Genomic DNA, 18819 nt, shown 5'->3' on the forward strand with positions numbered 1-18819 from the left:
AGTCCTTTCTGTATGTATGTATACAAAAAATGAATGTGTGTATGTGTGTGTTTGTGTGAGAGAGAGAGAGAAGATGGATGGATGGGTAGGTAGATGGATAGATAGATAGATAGATGATAAATAGATCTGTAAAATGTAGTACTGATGAACAGTAAAAAAGATGAAAATAAAAGCCATCATAATTTTATAATTTATATTTTCTTATTTTCCTTCCTGTTGTCTTCATACCCATGTAGACACAAACTAAAAGTTGATGGTATATTGTAATGTAGCTTACACGCATATTTTAAATATAGTATAAATTGCCTGATAAAGTAACTTTTCTGTTATACCAAAAATTCTTTACGTTCATATGTTCAATGACTAATTTTTATTATATTGTGTAGATATTTATTTCAAACATTCTGAGGAGAGTTCAGATTGGTGACCTTGTTTAGCAGTTTGGGGAGGAGATCTTATGGTGAGGCCATTCAAGGCCCTCCTGATTTCTCCAGTTAATGAAGTAGCACATAATTTTTAGTCTTATTTTAGACCATAGGCTAAAATAGCCTATGGCTATTAGGCTATTAGGCTTTAGACCATAATTTGACTTTTTTATTTGACTTATTATAATATACTGGAGCACAGAGTATTGCTACTTGCAGTTCTGTGTTTTGTTTTGCTCTACCACAGTATGTAAGGGGGACCAAAGTTAGGGCCAAATCATGGTGTACTAGGTAGACAGAGTCTCAGTTTGATTGGATTGGCAGGATAGGCATCGCTGAAATCATGGAACATGTAGCTCCCTTTTCAAGGGTATTTTTTAATTGTTTGCTTCAAAGTTGAATTCTGAACGTAGCTTAACCATAAAGAAAAAGGTACACCTGTTTTTAAAAGTAAGTTTAATTTTTTTCTTGAGACCACACTCCTGCCCTCAAATGTGGTACAACAAATACAGAGAACAGAAGCAAAAATGTGGTGAGCCACTCCATATGGTTTAGTTAAAAACCCACTTAACGCCCCTCCAACATCACTTATGTGAACATTTCATGAGATAATTTTTTTTTCACATCAGACCAAGTCTTAGTATAGAAAGTTTTAAAAATTATGTCATCTCTTCTACTTCTTGTAGAAGACCAATGGAAAGTGTAGTTGTCTCCTTGAGAACATATGTTCCATTCTAACTACTGAAGCATCTGGGGAGCTGAACAGGTCCTATACCCTGGGTGCTGACGCTGAAATTTCTCCCTCCCCATTCAGGATGCCTTTTCCTTTTATTTTTATTTTAACAGTGTAATTATGTATGATACAATTTACATTGTAAGCTCTCAAATTATTTTTAGAAATAAACTAAGTATAAAAGTATTGAAATATAATAAATTTCTGGTTGAATCTCTTCTAAAATCACAATTTCTTCCTTATAAATTTTAATGAAAGCTTGCATTTATTACCTCAGTAACAGAGAAAGTGTTGACTGTCAGAACTAGTTCTAGGTTAACCTCATAACTACTGTGGACTTCTGTCAGGATAAATATTGCTTGCACAATTGTGTTCCTGCTAAGGAAGTTGCATTATTAGTTTTGCTTCTAACTGCCTAGGTTAGCACATTTTGCTATTCACTCTTAATAAAAGAAAATTTAAAGATTAATTGATTCTGTGAGGAGAAGACAAAGACATTCAAGATGTTTAAGTTATAGGAAAGGAAGATAAGTGGTAACATTAATGTGAAATTCAAGGGCATAAATATAAAATGTGTATGAATTGGCTATGGGAAAATGGGCAATAAGAAATGAGAATCAATAAAGAATAAGAGTTTCTATTGATTATCTAGAATATTGTCTTTACAACAAGAGCACTGAGCTAATATATATAGAAAGAACAGAGATTGGAAGTCAAGAAAAAAATGCTCTTAGCTCTTTCACCTGCTAGACAATAGGGGCAAGTTCCTCACCTTTAGTCTCAGCTTTTGTGTCCGGAAGTGATATTGGTAGTACCTAACATGAAAATTATAGAGAAAAATGTTTTAAATAATATAAGACACATAGAAGAAATTCTTGAAATATTACTTCTGTTTTTCTTCTATCCCTGAAGATAATATTAAAGAGATTGGGAAAAATAAAGTAACATATTTTATGTTACATATAAAATAATATTGACACAAGCAAGGTACAGAAACCAAATAGAATTCATCAAATTCAAAGTCATATATTTTGTGAGGTTTAGCAATTAAAAGTTGAATAAGTCTTGATACAATAGAAAATTAGATGAAAACTAAGGCAGCCGTTTTTTTAATAATAATTTCAATGTACTGTTTGAATATTCTTAGCTTGATCACCTAACAGCATGTAACATTTCTTATTTATTCCAGGTGTTAGTAACGCTTCTAATAGAGTAATGAATATAACCAAAATAATTGTATTAAATAACACTTTAATGAAAAATATTCCCTGATAAATTGGAAGGTAGATAAAAGCATTTGAACTATGCTTGAGTAATTCACCAATAGCAAATTGATTTTGATAAGAACAAGTTAAGCATGTCATACAAAAATAATCAGACACCTGATTTTTATTTATATTCCTACAGTGACTCAGCAAATTCTGAATATTTTTTTTGAATCTGCTCCTCAACTCCTCCCAGAAGTATTAGTGATAATAATTATGTTACCAGGCCTATATGGAGTTTGTTATTTATTTACATACCAAGACATTTAAGTATTAATTCAATTACTTATTCATTTAACAGATATCCATATGCTTTTCATATTTTTTGGCAGAACTTTAAGGTTTTATTAACACAAATACAATGTGCACACAATCTGTCTATTCATTTTCTTCACTGAGCAGCCTGGCATTGGGATTGGTGACTCTGATGGCCAGCTGGGCTGCTCTTTCCACAATGGCTTTTCAGCTCTTTGAGGAGACGTTGTGAGCAATCTCAGCACAGTAAGATTTGTGGCACATCAGCAGCACTTCAAGCTCCTTGACATTATGGACCAGGAACTTTTGAAAACCACTGGGCAGCATGTGCTTTGTTTTCTTGTTGCTCTCATAACCAATGTTGGGCATCAATATCTGGCCCTTGAATCTTCTGTGCACCCTATTGTCAATGCTTCTGGGTTTCTGCCAGTTCCACTTAATTTTGACATAATGGTCTGGCCGGTGCCGAATGAACTTCTTGGTCCTCTTTTTGACGATCTTGGGTTTCATGAGCGGTCTGAGGGCTGCCATAGTGCCAAGTAAGAGATGGCTGCCACCTCTGTAGGCAAAACCGAGGAAGAGCCATATGCTTTTCATATTTTTAATACAAATGCTAAAATACAAAAATGATAAAAAATATAAAACTAAAAGTAACAATTTTATCTTTTTAATGTTTGCTAATGATATAAACAAGGCATAAAAGCATTATTCATCAATAGAAAAATTGAAATTATACTGACAAAACAAGCATAATCTTTCCCAACTAATTAGTTAGAGCTACAGATTAGGTTGTACTGCATGACTTGTGGGCTGACTAAGCCAGAAGCATTCTTTCTCCTCAGTCTTGCCTGGGAGATGGTATCTTCTGACATTTTTTTATATCTCAGGGTTTTTCCTTTTCAGTCTATCCATCACTCTCATCTTTACAACTGAATGAATAAAGGAAGGGCTGGATGTGTTGCCCCCAAACCCATGCCTTCTGATTCTCAACTGGATACCCTGGCCCTAAGCAGACAGAGGTCAAATTTCTGAGTCCTCACAGTGAGAGTGTGGGCCCCACTCAAGTTTTCCTGTGCATTACGTGTTGCCTTGAGCAACCAATCTCTCTTAGCCTCATTTTTCTCGTGTATGAAACACAGGGTGTTTTTGTTTGTTATTTTTACTTTAAGATCTAAGAGTTGATGTAATTTTAAAGGCATTTTTTCAACATACAATACAATACAAATCTACTATTTTAACACCATTATCATTGATGTGTTAGCCCCACTTGGGGAAAATAGGCATTTCAATATTTATCTATTCATTATTCATTCAGTCATATACTTAGTTCTGCTTAAATGCCACACACTTGCTATACACATTACACCAGAACACCAGCAAGCATAACTGATAAGAGTTTTTCCTCTTGTTTATGAAGGGCAAAAAGTTATTTTTCATGGCCAATTTTCCTTTTATTCCTACTTTTTATCTCTTCTCAGTCACTGTGGTAACCAGTATAATCACAAATGTTCTCCAAGTTTCACTACCAACATAATGTACATCTTGTGTACACAGAAAACTCAGCATACAACTTGTATTTTTCTATTTTCCATTGATATGTAACAAACTTGATGACTTAAAACAACACATATTTAGTATCCCACAATTTCTGTGGGTCAAGAACCCAGGTATGGTTTCACTGGGTCCCCTAGTCAGGATCTCACTGGGCTGCAATCTGTTTGTTGGCTGACTGTTTTCTATTCCAGAGCTTGAGGATCTTCATGCAAGCTCATGTGGTTATTGGCAGAGTTCAGTTCCTCCAAGTTGTAGGACTAAGTTCCTTGTTTCCTTGCTGGCTCTCAGCAGGTGGCCACTCTCAACGTCTAGAGTCACCCTTCAACTCCTTGCCATGTGGCCCTCTCTCAGACCTTCCGGCACATGGCTATTTACTTCCCCATGGACAGCAGAGACACTCATGCTAAGTCTATAGGATGTACTCATATAATATAATCACGGTTGTAACTGTCAAATCACCTTTGTCAGATCTTTTTGATTAGAAACAAGATGTGTATTCTACCTGTGCTCACAAACAGGGTATTATACAGGAAATGACCAAACTTATATACTTAAGTTTTGGTATATCAGACTCAAAATGCCAAAGGTTAGAGACAAAGAGAGACTCTTTTTAAAAAAATTTAATGTATTAGAGTGACATAGATTAATAAAATATTATAGGTTTTTTTAAAAGATTTTATTTATTTTTTTAGAGAGGGAAGGGAGGGGGAGGGGGAGAGAGAGAGAGAGAGAGAGAGAGAGAGGGAGAGAGGGAGGGAGAGGGAGAGAAACATCAATGCGCGGTTGCTGGGGGTTCTGGCCTGCAACCCAGGAATGTACCCTGGCTGGGAATTGAACCTGGGACACTTTGGTTCCCAGCCCGCGCTCAATCCACTGAGCTACGCCAGCCAGGGCTATATTATAGGTTTTAAGTGTACAATTCTATGATACATCATCTGTATATTGCATCACATGCCCATCACCCAAAGTCAAATCTTCCATCATCGTATATGTGACCCCCTTTAACCTTCACTACTCCCCACCCCCTTCCCTCTGGTAACTCCCATACTATTAACAGAGTCCATGAGTTTTTGCTTCTTTGATTTGCTTGTCTGTTTGTTACTTTCAGTTTTATATTACATATATGAGTGAAGTCCCTATTCTTTTTCACTTCTCTCTGACTTTTTTCACTTAGCACAATATTCTCAAAAACAATCCATGTTGTCTTAGATGGTCGTATTTCATCTACTCTTATGGCTGAGTAGCGCTCCATTGTATACATGTACCACATGTTCTTTATTCAATCATCTATCAAAGGATGCTTCAGTAGTTCCATGAATTGGCCACAGTTAATAATGCTGCAATGAACACAGAGGTGCATATATCTCTTCAAATAAATATTTTCAAAACTTTTGAGTAGATACCCAGAAGAGAGGTTATTGGGTCGTATGGTAACTTTTCATAATTGTTTGAGGAGCCTCCGTAATTTTGCATAGTGACTGTACCAGTTTATATTCCCACTAGCTGTAAATGAGGGTTCCTTTTTTATCCACAATCTCTCTAACATTTGTGAATATTTGTTTTGTTGATTATAGACATTCTAACAGGGGTGAGTTGGTATCTCTTTGCAGTTTTGGTATGCACTTTCCTAATAGCAACTAAAGTTGAGCATCTGTTCATAAATCTGTTGGCCATTTGTATGAAAGAGAATCAGGGGAACTCTCATATCAATGTCAGCTTGTTTCTCAACAGAAACTATTCAGGCCAAAAGGTATTGTCATGAAATATTCAAAGTGATGAAAAGCAAGAACCTACAACCAAGATTACTCTATCCAGCAAGGCTATCATTTAGAATCAAAAGGACAGAAAAAGAGATTCCCAGACAAGAAAAAGCTACAGGAGTTCATAGTACCAAACAAGTATTACATGAAATGTTAAAGGGAGAGGAGAAGAAGGAGATGGGGGAGGGGAAGTGGAAACGGAAGGCAGAGGAGGAGGTGAGGAGAAGGAAAACAATATGAATAATAAAATGGCAATAATTACATGCCTATCAGTAATCAATTAAATGTAAATGGATTAAATGCTCCAATCAAAATACATAGGGTGCCTGAATGAATAAAAAAACAAGATCCATACATATACTGCCTGCCAGAGACTCACTTCAGATCAAAAGACTCTTAACAAATTGGAAGCAAAGGAATAAAGATATTTCATGCAAATGGATACAACAAAAAGCTGAGGGAGTGATACTTATATCAGACAAAATGGACTTTAAAACAAAGGCTATAATAAGAGGCAAAGAAGGGCCAGCAAATTTACTTCTGGGTACCTATAAAAATAACCCCAAACTAATTTGAATTTCTATGTTTATTACAGCATTATTTACAATATTCAAGATATGGAAGCAATGCAAGTGTCCATCAGTAAATGATGGGATAAAAAAGAGGTGGTACATATATACAATAGAATACACTCAGCCACAAACAAAAAAATAGAGTAAACTCTTGCCACTTGTGGGTGTACCTAGAGAACATTATACTAAGTGAAATAAGTCATATATAGAAAGACAAATGCCATATGATTTGATTTATATGTGGAATCTAAAAAAAACAAAACAAACAAAACAGAAAGAAACTCGTGGATACAGAGAACATTTTGATGGTTGCCAGATGGGAGGGTGTTGGTGGGATTGGTAAAACAGGGAAATGGATTAAGGTGTGCAAATTGCCAATTACAAAAACAGCGTAGGGAATTAGAGTAGGGTATTGGGAATATAGCCAATAATATTGTAACCACTATGGATAGTGTCAGATGGGTACTGAACTTACCAGGGTGAGCACTTTGTAAGTTATATAAATGTCTAATCACTATGTTATACACCTGAAACTAATATAATATTGTATGCCAACTATAGGTGAACACAAAAATATTTTTTGAAGATTTTTATTTATTTATTTTTAGAGAGAGGAAGGGAGGGAGAAAGAGAGAGAGAGAAACATCAATGTGTGGTTGCCTCTCATGTGGCCCCCACTGGGGACCTGGCCCACAACCCAGGCATGTGCCCTGACTGGGAATTGAACCTGTGATGCTTTGGTTCACAGCCCACGCTCAATCCACTGAGCTATGCCAGCCAGGGCATAAACACAAAAATATTTTAAAAAAAAGATTGAGAAAGAGTAAAGATAGATTAAGGGATTTACTAGATACCATCAAAATGAAAAGGCACTCTATAACATAAGACAAAATATTTGCAAGCCATATTTCTGATAAAAGTTAATATCAAATTATATACTTAAACAGCTTAATTCACAAAAAAATCTGATAAAAAATGGGCAGATAAACTGAATAGGCATTGTTTTCAAAGACATGTGGCCAAAATAAAGATGCTCAGTCAGCAGGGATGTGCAAATCAAACCACAATGAGATGACACCATGATTCTTTTAGAATGGTTATTACCTAAAAAATAAGAAATAACAAGTGTTGGCAAGATGTGGAGAAAAGGGAACCTTATGCACTACTGGTGGGAGTGTAATTGGTAAAGCCATTAAGGAAAACATTATGGTTTCACAAAAAATGAGAACTAGGACTACCATATGGTCCCACGATTCCTCCTTTAGGTATTTATTAGAAGGATATGAAAATACTAATCTGAAAAGACATATACATCTTTACATTTATTGTAGCATTATTACAATAGCCAAGATATGGAAATGATCTCTATGTCCTTGGATTGATGAATGCATATATATTGTATACACATGCATTGTGAAAGCGTTCCCTCCATCTAGTTAACTAACACACCTATTGCTTCAGAGTTTATCTTCTTTATGTATAAGAGTATTTGTTTTACTCTTTTAGCAAAGTTCAAGTACATATACAGTGTTAGCAACTACGGTCACCATGTTTTACATTAGAGCCTCAGGTCTTTTCCATTGTATAGCTGTGTACCTTTTTAACAACTAACAACTTTATTTCCCCCATCCCCAGACCTTGGCAACCATGTTTCTACTTTCTCTTTCTATGAGACTGACTTATTTTCCACATGTAAGTCACAGCAGTATTTATCTTTCTCTCTCTGGCCTATTTCAAGGAGTATAATGCTGTCAAGTTCCATCCAATTTGTCCCAAATGGCAGGATTTTCTTCTTTCTCATGACTGAATAATATCCCACTATCATGTGTCTGTGTGTGCATGCGCACGCGCACAGATTGCCAGTTATAAACACACATGCACATATATATAAAATACACATATATATAATTGTGAATTATACATATAATTCATCTGTATGAATTATTTAGTCTGTTCAAAAAAAGCCCAGTCATTTTTAATATAATAAGAATGGTTTGCATGATATTGATGTAACCTGAAAGCCAAGGATAGTGGACTGGAATACATATGCATGTGTGAACAATAATGACTTTGCTATACTAGTCAGCGGAGTGGTAGACACTGAGTGATCGTGTGTACTGTGTGACCATCACATTCAAAAATGATTGAGTGAGTAGAGCAACAAGTCTGCGTCAAATTTTTCACTAAACTTGAATATTTCTCTGTGGAAACTATTTGGATGATTCAGAATGCCACAGCTATGGGTAACTGGTGACTGGCAACTATATCACAACAGTGAGCCCACTCATGCATCATATCTCATGCAGAGTTTTTTGGTGAAACATCAAATCACCCAGGTGACTCAGGCACCCTACAGCTCACATTTGGCATCCTGTGACTTCTGGCTTTTCCCAAAACTAAAATCACTTTTGAAAGAGAAGAGATTTTAGATCATTGATGAGATTTAGGAAAATACTATGGGGCAGCTGATGGCATTTGGGAGAACAGTGTAAGGCCCCAAGGGGCCTACTTTGAAGGGGACTGAGGATCAATGTTTCTTGTATTTTGTATCTTCTTCAATAAATGTCTCTTTTTTCATAGTACATGGCTGGATACCTTCTGGACAGACCTCATACATGAATCAAATAACCATGATGTACATTTTAAATAGGTTAAAATATTTTAAATCCATTAAACCTCAAAGACCTGAAATAAAAAAAAATAAAAAGTAAACTGCATAAAACAAAAATGAGCATAGGAAAAAAAACCATTTTTCTTGACAAAATAGAGTTTATGTAGGTTTTGGTTTTCTATTTAAAAACATATTTGATACATACTAAATAATTTCATTTCCTACAAAATAAAGTATAACACCAAGCACTTTTCTGACATTTAGGAGCTATCAGTTTTTGTAAAGTTACATTTTCTTCTAATTTATTTATTTATTTGCTTGCTTATTGATTTATACTGTTTATTCTATTACAGTTGTTCCGTTTTTTCTCCCTTTCCCCACCTCCACCGAGTCCTACTCTCTTCTCTCCCTAGGTCAGTCCCCATAGTGTTGTTCTGCCCATGGGTTGTGCATAAAAATTCTTTGGTTAATCCCTTCACCATCTCCTGTCTCACCCCTCTGGCAGCTCTCTGTCTGTTCCATGTATCTAAGCTTCTGTTATATTTTGTTCATTAGTTTATTGTGTTCATTAGATTCCACAATAAGTGAGGTCATGTGTTATTTGTCTTTCACTGACTAGCTTAATTCACTTAGCATAATATTCTCCAGGTCCATCCATACTCTTGCAAAATGTAAGAGTTTCTTCATTTTTACTGTGTGTAGTATTCTATTGTGTAAATGTACCAATAGTTTTGGTATACATAAAATACACATAAAATCTTATTTCTCATAGTATTGTCACGACTATATATTACTCCCATTTTACCAAAGATACTGAGTCTTACATATTTAGAATTTGTTTTGAGTACTTGAATTCACTTGTGTAAGGCTATATTTGACAAAATTCAATAATTACTGTGTTCTGCTATTTATGAACATGGATATAATTATAGTTTCCTATCCCTTATCCTTTAGTGTAGTGTTTTAGAATGTGTGCACTTAAAATTAAATGGCCCTAAAGACCCAGCAACTTAACCCATAAGACATTGTCTTCTACAGAATGAAATCATAACCAAATTTTTAAAAATAGTCACTTATTTAAATTAATAGATTTTGAAGTTCGAAAGTACTTTTTGAGCTATACCGTTACACATAACAATTCTATTTGTAGATTCTAAGCATAAGGCAATACCACATAATATAAAGTACTGAAATTATTTTTATGGGCTATATGCATATTCTAATATTTAAGCAGTAATATTAAAATCAATTTTCTGAGCACTCTACCCTACTCGATTCTTCTCTATTACATTCTAGCATAAATTATGATAAATTTTGATATAAGGCATTTGATATAAGGTCTTTACTGTATGCCTTTATGCTAAGGAAACATCATGAATTATATTTTGGGGTGTCAGATTGACCATGTCTTAAGATTGATCTCAACATGTTGACCACATTAGAAGCTCAATGTCTCTGTGGATTTTTATAAAATCTTTAACAAGTGATGAATTATATAGCTTGTGAGTGATTCAGCCATGGGAAGTGAAACCAGATCTGTGATTAAGAGCCTGTTTTTGGATTTGCAGGTAAACTCCATGGACTAACCTTTTGATTATGGCCAGCTATTTTTACTTTTTTAAGATTTTGTGTACTTATTTTTAAAGAAAGGGGAGGAAGGGAGAAAAAGAGGTAAAGAAATATCAATGTGAGAGAGAAACATTGATTGATTGCCTCTCACACACACCCCAACCAAGGACACCGCAACCCAGGATGTGCCTTGAACAGGAATCGAACCAGCCACCATTCACTTTGCAGAATGATACTCAACCAACTAAGCCCCACCGGTCAGGGCAAGCCAGCTATGTTTAAATCATCACTTTGTAACTTCCTTAGTGTACTCAAAAATAGGCCAAATTAATTGAATGGAGAGTGACTGAAACTTGTCTTCATGTGGTACACTTTACCACATATATTTAATATCTTACAGTAGAATCAATTCTGATGAATTTTTAAGGCTAATGTCTAAAAACTCAACTGTCTCTATCCAGGGACAGTTGAGATTAAGTCATATATTAGGAGATATTCTGCCTTTATTCAGTTATCATTAATTTGCATCATAAATCAATCTCTACTAAGATTAGTAACTCTAAATGAAGAAACTTGTGACAGAAAAGCTCCATAATAAGGTCAGAGAGAGCTAGTATCTTATTTAACTCTGACCCTTTGACAACAGCAGGACACTTGGGTGCATTTAGCTAATTTGTTTTTGTTTTAATGCTAAATCTTCAGAACACATACCCTGGTGAAAGAGCAGAGATAGGGAGTCAGGTAGTAGGTGAGTAAAGGGAGAAAAAATGGGGAAACAGTGGAGGAAGAAAAGGAGCCAAGAAGGGAAGGAAGAGGGGAGGAAGAAAAGGAGCGAGGGAATTCATTTGGAAGTATCACATCACCTGGAAATAAGAAAGGATGCTTTCCCCAAGTAAATCCCTACTGCATACATGTCAGACAGGCTTCACAATTCAGTGCCACCGCTTGTTCACAGTTTGAACTGGGCTGCTGTTGACTACAAGGGTTGTGTTTGAAGAGTAAAATGGGAAGGCAACAGGATTTTGAAGAGAGCTGACTTTTACTGTTTTGGAGATTTTGAGAGTTGAAAATGGTACTTCCATTACTGAGTGGAATATATTTTAATTTAAAGAGATAATTAATTGTAGCTGCAGAAATGGGAAAGATTTCTGCTCTCTTTTAGTACTGTCATTTTAAATTCTCCTTGATGTTTGTAAGAAAAATATATCCGGCATTGCATACACTTACTAATATTAGCTGGGTTTTATTTAAAGCGTAAACTTAAAATATCAAAAGACCATTTGTATCCCAATTATATCTCTTATGATAATCATTCTCCATCTTTTTTACATGTGGCTAATTACAGAACAAGCTGTTCTTTGGGGTAAAGAACAGTTTACTCACTTACTCATCAGTCAAGAATAATTTTATAGTGCCTGGTAATATGTGTCAAGTTAATTTACAAACAATATTATCTAACGAGTAAGGCTAAAAAGTGAATAACAATTGATAGGATCATGTTTCACTTTATCAACTGCAACCATTTGTATGTTTGGATTATGTCCATTCAATGTGAGATAGCCGCCATTACTATCTTTTTATAAGAAAATACTTCTCAATTTTAAAAGTAAATTGTATCCTCTGGAGTTTCTTATACTGGGAGCATATTCATACAAAATTTTCACAGATCTGCTCAATATGAACAAAGCCTTGGTATATTACTGAATGTAGCTGAAGTAAAAACAGTGTTTGTTAATATCAGGTTAATCACTACAGATCGTACCAACCTCTCAGAAAGTTCTATTTTGCATTGAGTACTATTGAAATAAGAATGATGTCCTTTCGTTATTGTTGTACAGTTTCAATACACATGTTCTATCTAACTTCTGAGTACCAAAGCCCACTTTGTGTATACCTTATTTTTTGTGATAATTGTCCCACCTTAATTTATTAATAATTATTTTTACTTACTCAATACAGGTAATGGATTAGGAATTAGAATTGTGGGTGGTAAAGAAATCCCTGGACATAGTGGAGAAATTGGAGCCTATATCGCCAAGATTCTTCCTGGGGGAAGTGCAGAACAGACAGGGAGACTTATGGAAGGTAAGAATAAGGATTTCAAATAATTTAAAATAAATGAACTCATATAAATATATATTAACTTAATATGCATATTCCTCTTTTTTGATGTCTAGGAAATCCTTTTCTTATGGTTGGTCATGAACCTTTTGTATAGTAATATAAAAGAAGATAAGTCCACAACTATATTCATTTTATTTTCAATTGTCTTTTTGGCAGTTGGTTTGCTATGGGAATATTTCTTCTTTAAGAAATAGTAATTAGTTGAGATTGTTTACTGACTGGGGCAATATTCTAAATAAAAGATACTTTGTTATAGATATTAATGTTTTGTAAATTCCAATAGGAATTATATTGAAATCAGCACTATAAAAATATCTGATGATTTAGTACATGTTCAAGTCAAGTCAGCAAACTATGGACAAGCCAAGGGCCAAATCCATCTACTGCCTGTTTTCATAAACATTGTTTTATTGGAGCACAGCCAGAATCATTTACATATTGAATATGGATGTTTTCCACTGTGATAGCAGAACTGTATTCACAAAAGAGATAGCATGGTCTACAATGCCTAAAACATATACCCTTTGACCCTTTACAGAAAAAATTTGCCAGCTTCTGTGCTAGATACTATCTCCTTTAGATAACAGTCACCTCGTTACACCATAAGCATTTTAGTTTATTTTTATTTTATTTTTTAATTTAATTTAATTTAATTTTTTCCATCAACATTTATCCCCCATACCCTCTCCTGCCTCCAACCACTACCCCTCTCCCACAGTCACCACAGTGTCGTCTGTGTCCCTGAGTTCTTTCTCTTTTTCTTGTTTCCTTAATTCCTCCACCCCCAGTCCCCCAAGCAGTCATAAGTATTTTAAAATAGTGAACTCTACAATGTATCTAATAGCCCATAAAGTTAATTTTTGATCAGTTTCTTTCACTAAAATGTTACAGCTTGAATCTCAAAATGCATAATGATAACTTTTACTTGTAAATTAGATGAACTCATTTGCATTTTTCAAACTATAGCTTATAATTTGGAAGTTTTGAGTGATATTGTTTATAATGAACAATTTTTGTCATATGGTAGTCTCAGCCAGTCCTTTTATTGTAACTGTAAATTAAATATGTATTTGAAATGTGCTTTTCTGTCATGTTATAATTTAATAAAATGTCACCTGTTACTGCTTAATTATATTAAATTAATTATTATAATTTTTAATTATATTAAAATTATTCACTGTCATTGTCATTAATTAATAGTATTGGAACCCACCAAAAAGTATGTGGATATTTTAATAGGCTATTAGAATAAACACAGACTTGAGGAAATGTTTATTTATCGCAGTGTTCTGCTGGCACTAGCTTGTACACCTCTTTCCAACTTCACACTCGGTGTCATCACATTGATGGCTTGAATTGGCTACAGTGAGAGTATTTATAACATGGAAATAGGCAAATGCTATAAACCAGTCCATTTTCGTTTGTTTATTTGGTTGTTGGTTTTCAGAATCCTACTTACCAGGATATTACCAAATATGTTGCTGAAAGCATAATATGAAAAATATTCTAATAGTATTCATAAAATAGGGAAGGTTGGAAGAGATAGCCAGACAGCTAAATGAAGGACTAGAGGCTAGACTGACTGTGAATGAAGATGTAACAGTCACGAGTGGAGCACTGGGTCTGTATGAGTTGTCTATGAGTGTAATACTGTCATCTCCAGTGCTACTCTTGTTGCATTGCAAACTGCTTAAGATATAGGAATTGAGACCCATTTTTAAGGGTGGTAGTGACATGATGGTTCTCATATAACATACTCCAGACAGAAGTGAACATGCTATTTTATTTTAAAATAAAATTTGCAGCAATGACTATGCCCGATGTAATTTGACAAGAATACTTGAATGACTTAAAGATAAAATTTCATACCCTTTTTTGGATTTACACCATGGAAACAGGCAAGTGCTATAAATTGTGATGATTTTATACACAATTTCAACAAAGTATACTGTGGTCAGGGAATGCTCTTTGCACTTGGTAGCTTATATGTCTGTTTTTAAGTGCCTAAATTTAAAAACAGATATAATACAAACTTATTCAAGGGAAAAAATTGAAATGTACCTAAAATTATATTTGTGATTTTACAACTCAAAGACCACCACTGAAGTCCTCATCGTTTTTGAAACTAGTAGTTTTGTAGTTTATCTAATTGGTTTAAGTGGGAAATAATTAATAACTGTGTACATATGATATGTTTTTATTTTATTAATTATGCTATTTATTAATTTTCTAAAAGCTTTGCCAAGGTGCCAACTCAGGCCTTCTTATGAGTATATTTGCTCTGGTCAGAGTCCAGTTCTTTCATAACCTACATCTATAATTCTTATTGATGATTTCCAGCTTTGCTTTACATATTCTTACAACACAGGCTTTTAATAAAACTTAGTAGTATTTCTATCAGGTTTATGATACTATCTTGACTGTCAATATTTAGGTCCTGATTTTGAAACATTAAATATTTTGAAGACTAACTTTGACATATGACAAATCACTTACTTTCTCCCATCCATATGTTCTGTGCTACCAGACTCAAATGATGAAGGTTTATTCTTTTTGGGTCCAAAGATGAACTGACTAGAAGGCCATCGGCCAAATGACTCTTCATAAGCACTTACTGTGATTAAACCAGTGCATTCTCTGGATGTGTGTGTATAGTGTGTGCATAGTTATACATAGTTTTTAATGTATTATGGTTTTTATTTGTCTATAATTATGTGTTTCATTTATACATATCTTTAGAGTCCTCAGCTTCAACACCTAATAGATTATCAACAATGTTCAAGTGTAGATTGGTTGAGACATAACTCTACTTTTTATGCCTGATGTAAGGAATTTTTGTAATAACACCGATTTTTGGTCCCTGGAGTTTTGTTTATGTTAAAATTTTTCAAATACTTTTCATGGCTGTTGATTTTTTTTAATTATTGAAGGCAATAATGATGGCTAATTTCAACAGTATGAGTTTAATTATTTTCTAAGGAAAAATTATATGTCTAGTTTATGAATGGATTGATGGATAGATAGAAAGATAGATAGATACAGATATGTTTGTGCTTATGTGACTTAGTTTCCCCATTTGTGTAATAGATTCCAGGTAGACATAGGAATTGATTTGACCTCTTCTGGCTGTATCTTTCTGCATTCATGAATACAAAGGTATATAGACTGAGCCTTTATGATTCAGTTTTTTTTTCTAGCTGATTTAAAACATGACTGACAATTGGTTGACTATAGAATTCATAAACTCTGCTTTTTTCCTCTCCCAACTATACAGCTGTTGTTCAGAAACAATGTGAATCTGCTGTGTTTTCTATTTGGTCATTTCTCCTGTAACACGCTGTACAGACTCATGTGGGCTGACATGTTAACACTCTTGCAGTGCTTGATTTGCATGGACCCTGCTCCTTGTTAATTTGGAGGAGAGCAAGAGTATCTTCCATTTTCCTCAAGCTTTTTAACCTCTGGATTTAAAACATACTGACCAATCATGTAGGTTATCTGATGTTCATAAATTAAATATTATTCTGAAAGTAATCATTTATGTAACATTAAATGGATAAGAAAAAAATCCCAAGTATAATTTCTGAGTCACTGCTCTGGTTATTTTTTGAAAGAGTTTTATTCAACCTTTTTTTGAAAAATCTTTCTGAACAAGGCTGTCTCATTAAATAATCTTGGAGAATTTTGTTTTCCAGAATTCTGAGAATTAGTAATAATTGTTGTTACTATACTCAGTAAATTAGGCTATACTCAAGAAATTGGTTTCAAAACATTTCTAATAATACTTCGTATACTGTCTCCTAAAATAAAAATTACATAAAGAGTGTCCTATTAATCAATATTTCCTGAACCAATCTTTTAGTATTACAACAATCTACAATGATTTTCTAAAAGAATTGTGGCAATCAGGTACTTGAAGGATCCTTATCTTCTAATATTTTAAACTTTATTTCCCAGGAACATTTAGTAAACATTCTTAACGAAATACTGAACAAAATAATGGTCTTTTCATACCTGTTATTCTTCCTTTCAGTGCATAAAATTCGTTTTTGTTCTGTTGAGAAAATGAAGGCAAAGATCTGGAGAATTAAACTACAAATCTAATTAAATTTCTAAAGTGCCATTTCTGGGTATTTGCTTTGTCTAAAAATTTAATAATTTTAGAATAATGTCAGGGACATGAAATGTTCATCAAAATTGAGATTTTGAATAATATCCAATATTTTCCCATTTGGATCTTTGATATTGTTACTTCATTTTGAACTAATTTGAGCATCTAAAAGTACAACGAATATATGGACTTTGAATGCGTATTTATAGCTTGCCACTTCCATTTTAAATGTTCACCCTTAGATAAATGATTATCAGCCTTATTTATTTTATAATATCAAAACAAAATTCAGTATACTCAACACTTTAAATAATGGCTTCAAAAATTAGATGCTTTCTGTATAATATGCTTACTTTTCTCTAGACTCTTACCTGCAGAAACTTACTGAATAGCATTACAATTTTAGGAAGTTTTGAATTCATGGCATGGTTTTAAAATTACTTTCTAGAAATAACTCTTAATATATTCTCCTCACATTAGAGTTCCATCCATCTCTAAATATGGGGAGTCCATAATACAATTCTCGGTATCTCATGAGAAGCACACACTTTATTTTTTATAAGGCAAAGACCAGGTTCAGTTCTTCTTGATGCTCTGTACTTTGTGCATATATCTGTTGTATTCCTTAACACTCAATTTTATTTGTTGCATATTCAGTGCCTAGCACAGTACCTAATAAAACATAGTTTCAAGCCCTATATGTAGAAATTAGTGGTAATTTCTTTTCAGTTACACAAATTGGGTGCTTATTAAGATGTCATTCCTCATAGGAAATAAACTGTGAAGCAAATAAAATGATGCATGTAGTCACATTCTACTATTTGTAAAGAGCCAGGTACACTTGAGACATCGTCAATACTTGGTAACATAACTTTTGATTATTTTTCAGACACAATATACACAGTGGAAACTGTTCCCTCTGGGCACAGGTTCACAAAACTTTGAGCTTAACTGCTCATAAATTAACATAAACTTACTGTAGTATTTGTTTTCTTGTTTTTTGGTTTGATTTGCTTTGAATTTAAATTCGGATGTCAGGAGTGGGGGTAAGGAGTTGGATTGTTACTGACAGAGAAAAAACCCTCTAGTCTGGCAAACATACCGCCACTTCCCTGTGCAGTGGCAAAGTGTAAAAAAGGGATTTTTCTCTGGCAGTTGTCTAGTCCAGAATCTCCACAATCATCGTGCTTGCTGGTGGTTAAGAGAAAGTGATCAGCACAGATCACAGAAGTTTTATATTAGAAATTAAAATCTTGATCTCAAAGTAGCAAGTACTATGTGGGAGTGTTTGGTGCCTGACACATCTGTTTCTAGTTCGTTGCACTAAATGATGAGTGTGTTTTGCTCTCAGTCTTATAAGTTATTACTGAAACAACTCTCTGTGGTTGCTTTCTTTATTACATGATAACCAAGAAAGTCAGAATCTGATGTTTACTAATTCTTTAAAGATAGATGTGTACTGGGTGGTGTGGCTCAGTGGATTGAGTGCTGGCCTGCGAACTAAAGGGTGGCCAGTTTGATTTCCAGTCAGGGCACATGGTTGGCTTGCACGCCAGGTCTCCAGTAGGGGAAGCCACATGTTGAAGTTTCCCTCCCTCTCTTGTTAAAATCTTGTTAAAAAAGAAAAGAAAAGTTTATGAAAAACAGATGTGATTTTCCTTAGCCCAGGCCTCCTCCTCAATCAGAAAAACTGCCTTGTAAGATTTGCACAACTTATTCACACGTTTCTTCTCCTCACATATGGAGATGCCCAACTCAACACCCCATATCTGCTCCACTTCCCCTGGTGAGAGTGGGCAGAGGGAGCTTCTTTGCATTTGTGGTTTGGTGTAAGCAATTT

The 18819-nt window shown here is 34.3% G+C and overlaps 1 protein-coding gene and 1 pseudogene across 6 annotated transcripts in view; one reads left to right on the forward strand and one right to left on the reverse strand.

The window, feature by feature from the left end:
• PCLO (piccolo presynaptic cytomatrix protein) overlaps window positions 1–18819 on the forward strand; it is a 353058-nt gene that overhangs the window by 223032 nt on the left and 111207 nt on the right. For all 6 annotated transcript variants that reach the window (XM_036010675.1, XM_036010676.1, XM_036010678.1 and 3 more), the window contains exon 10: window positions 12704–12829. In XM_036010675.1, the coding sequence (XP_035866568.1) occupies window positions 12704–12829 (126 nt within the window). The remainder of the gene's footprint in view (window positions 1–12703; window positions 12830–18819) is intronic.
• Window positions 2745–3248, reverse strand: LOC114507524 (annotated as a pseudogene).

Source organism: Phyllostomus discolor, chromosome 10 (assembly GCF_004126475.2).
Source record: "Phyllostomus discolor isolate MPI-MPIP mPhyDis1 chromosome 10, mPhyDis1.pri.v3, whole genome shotgun sequence".
Lineage (NCBI taxonomy): Eukaryota > Metazoa > Chordata > Mammalia > Chiroptera > Phyllostomidae > Phyllostomus > Phyllostomus discolor.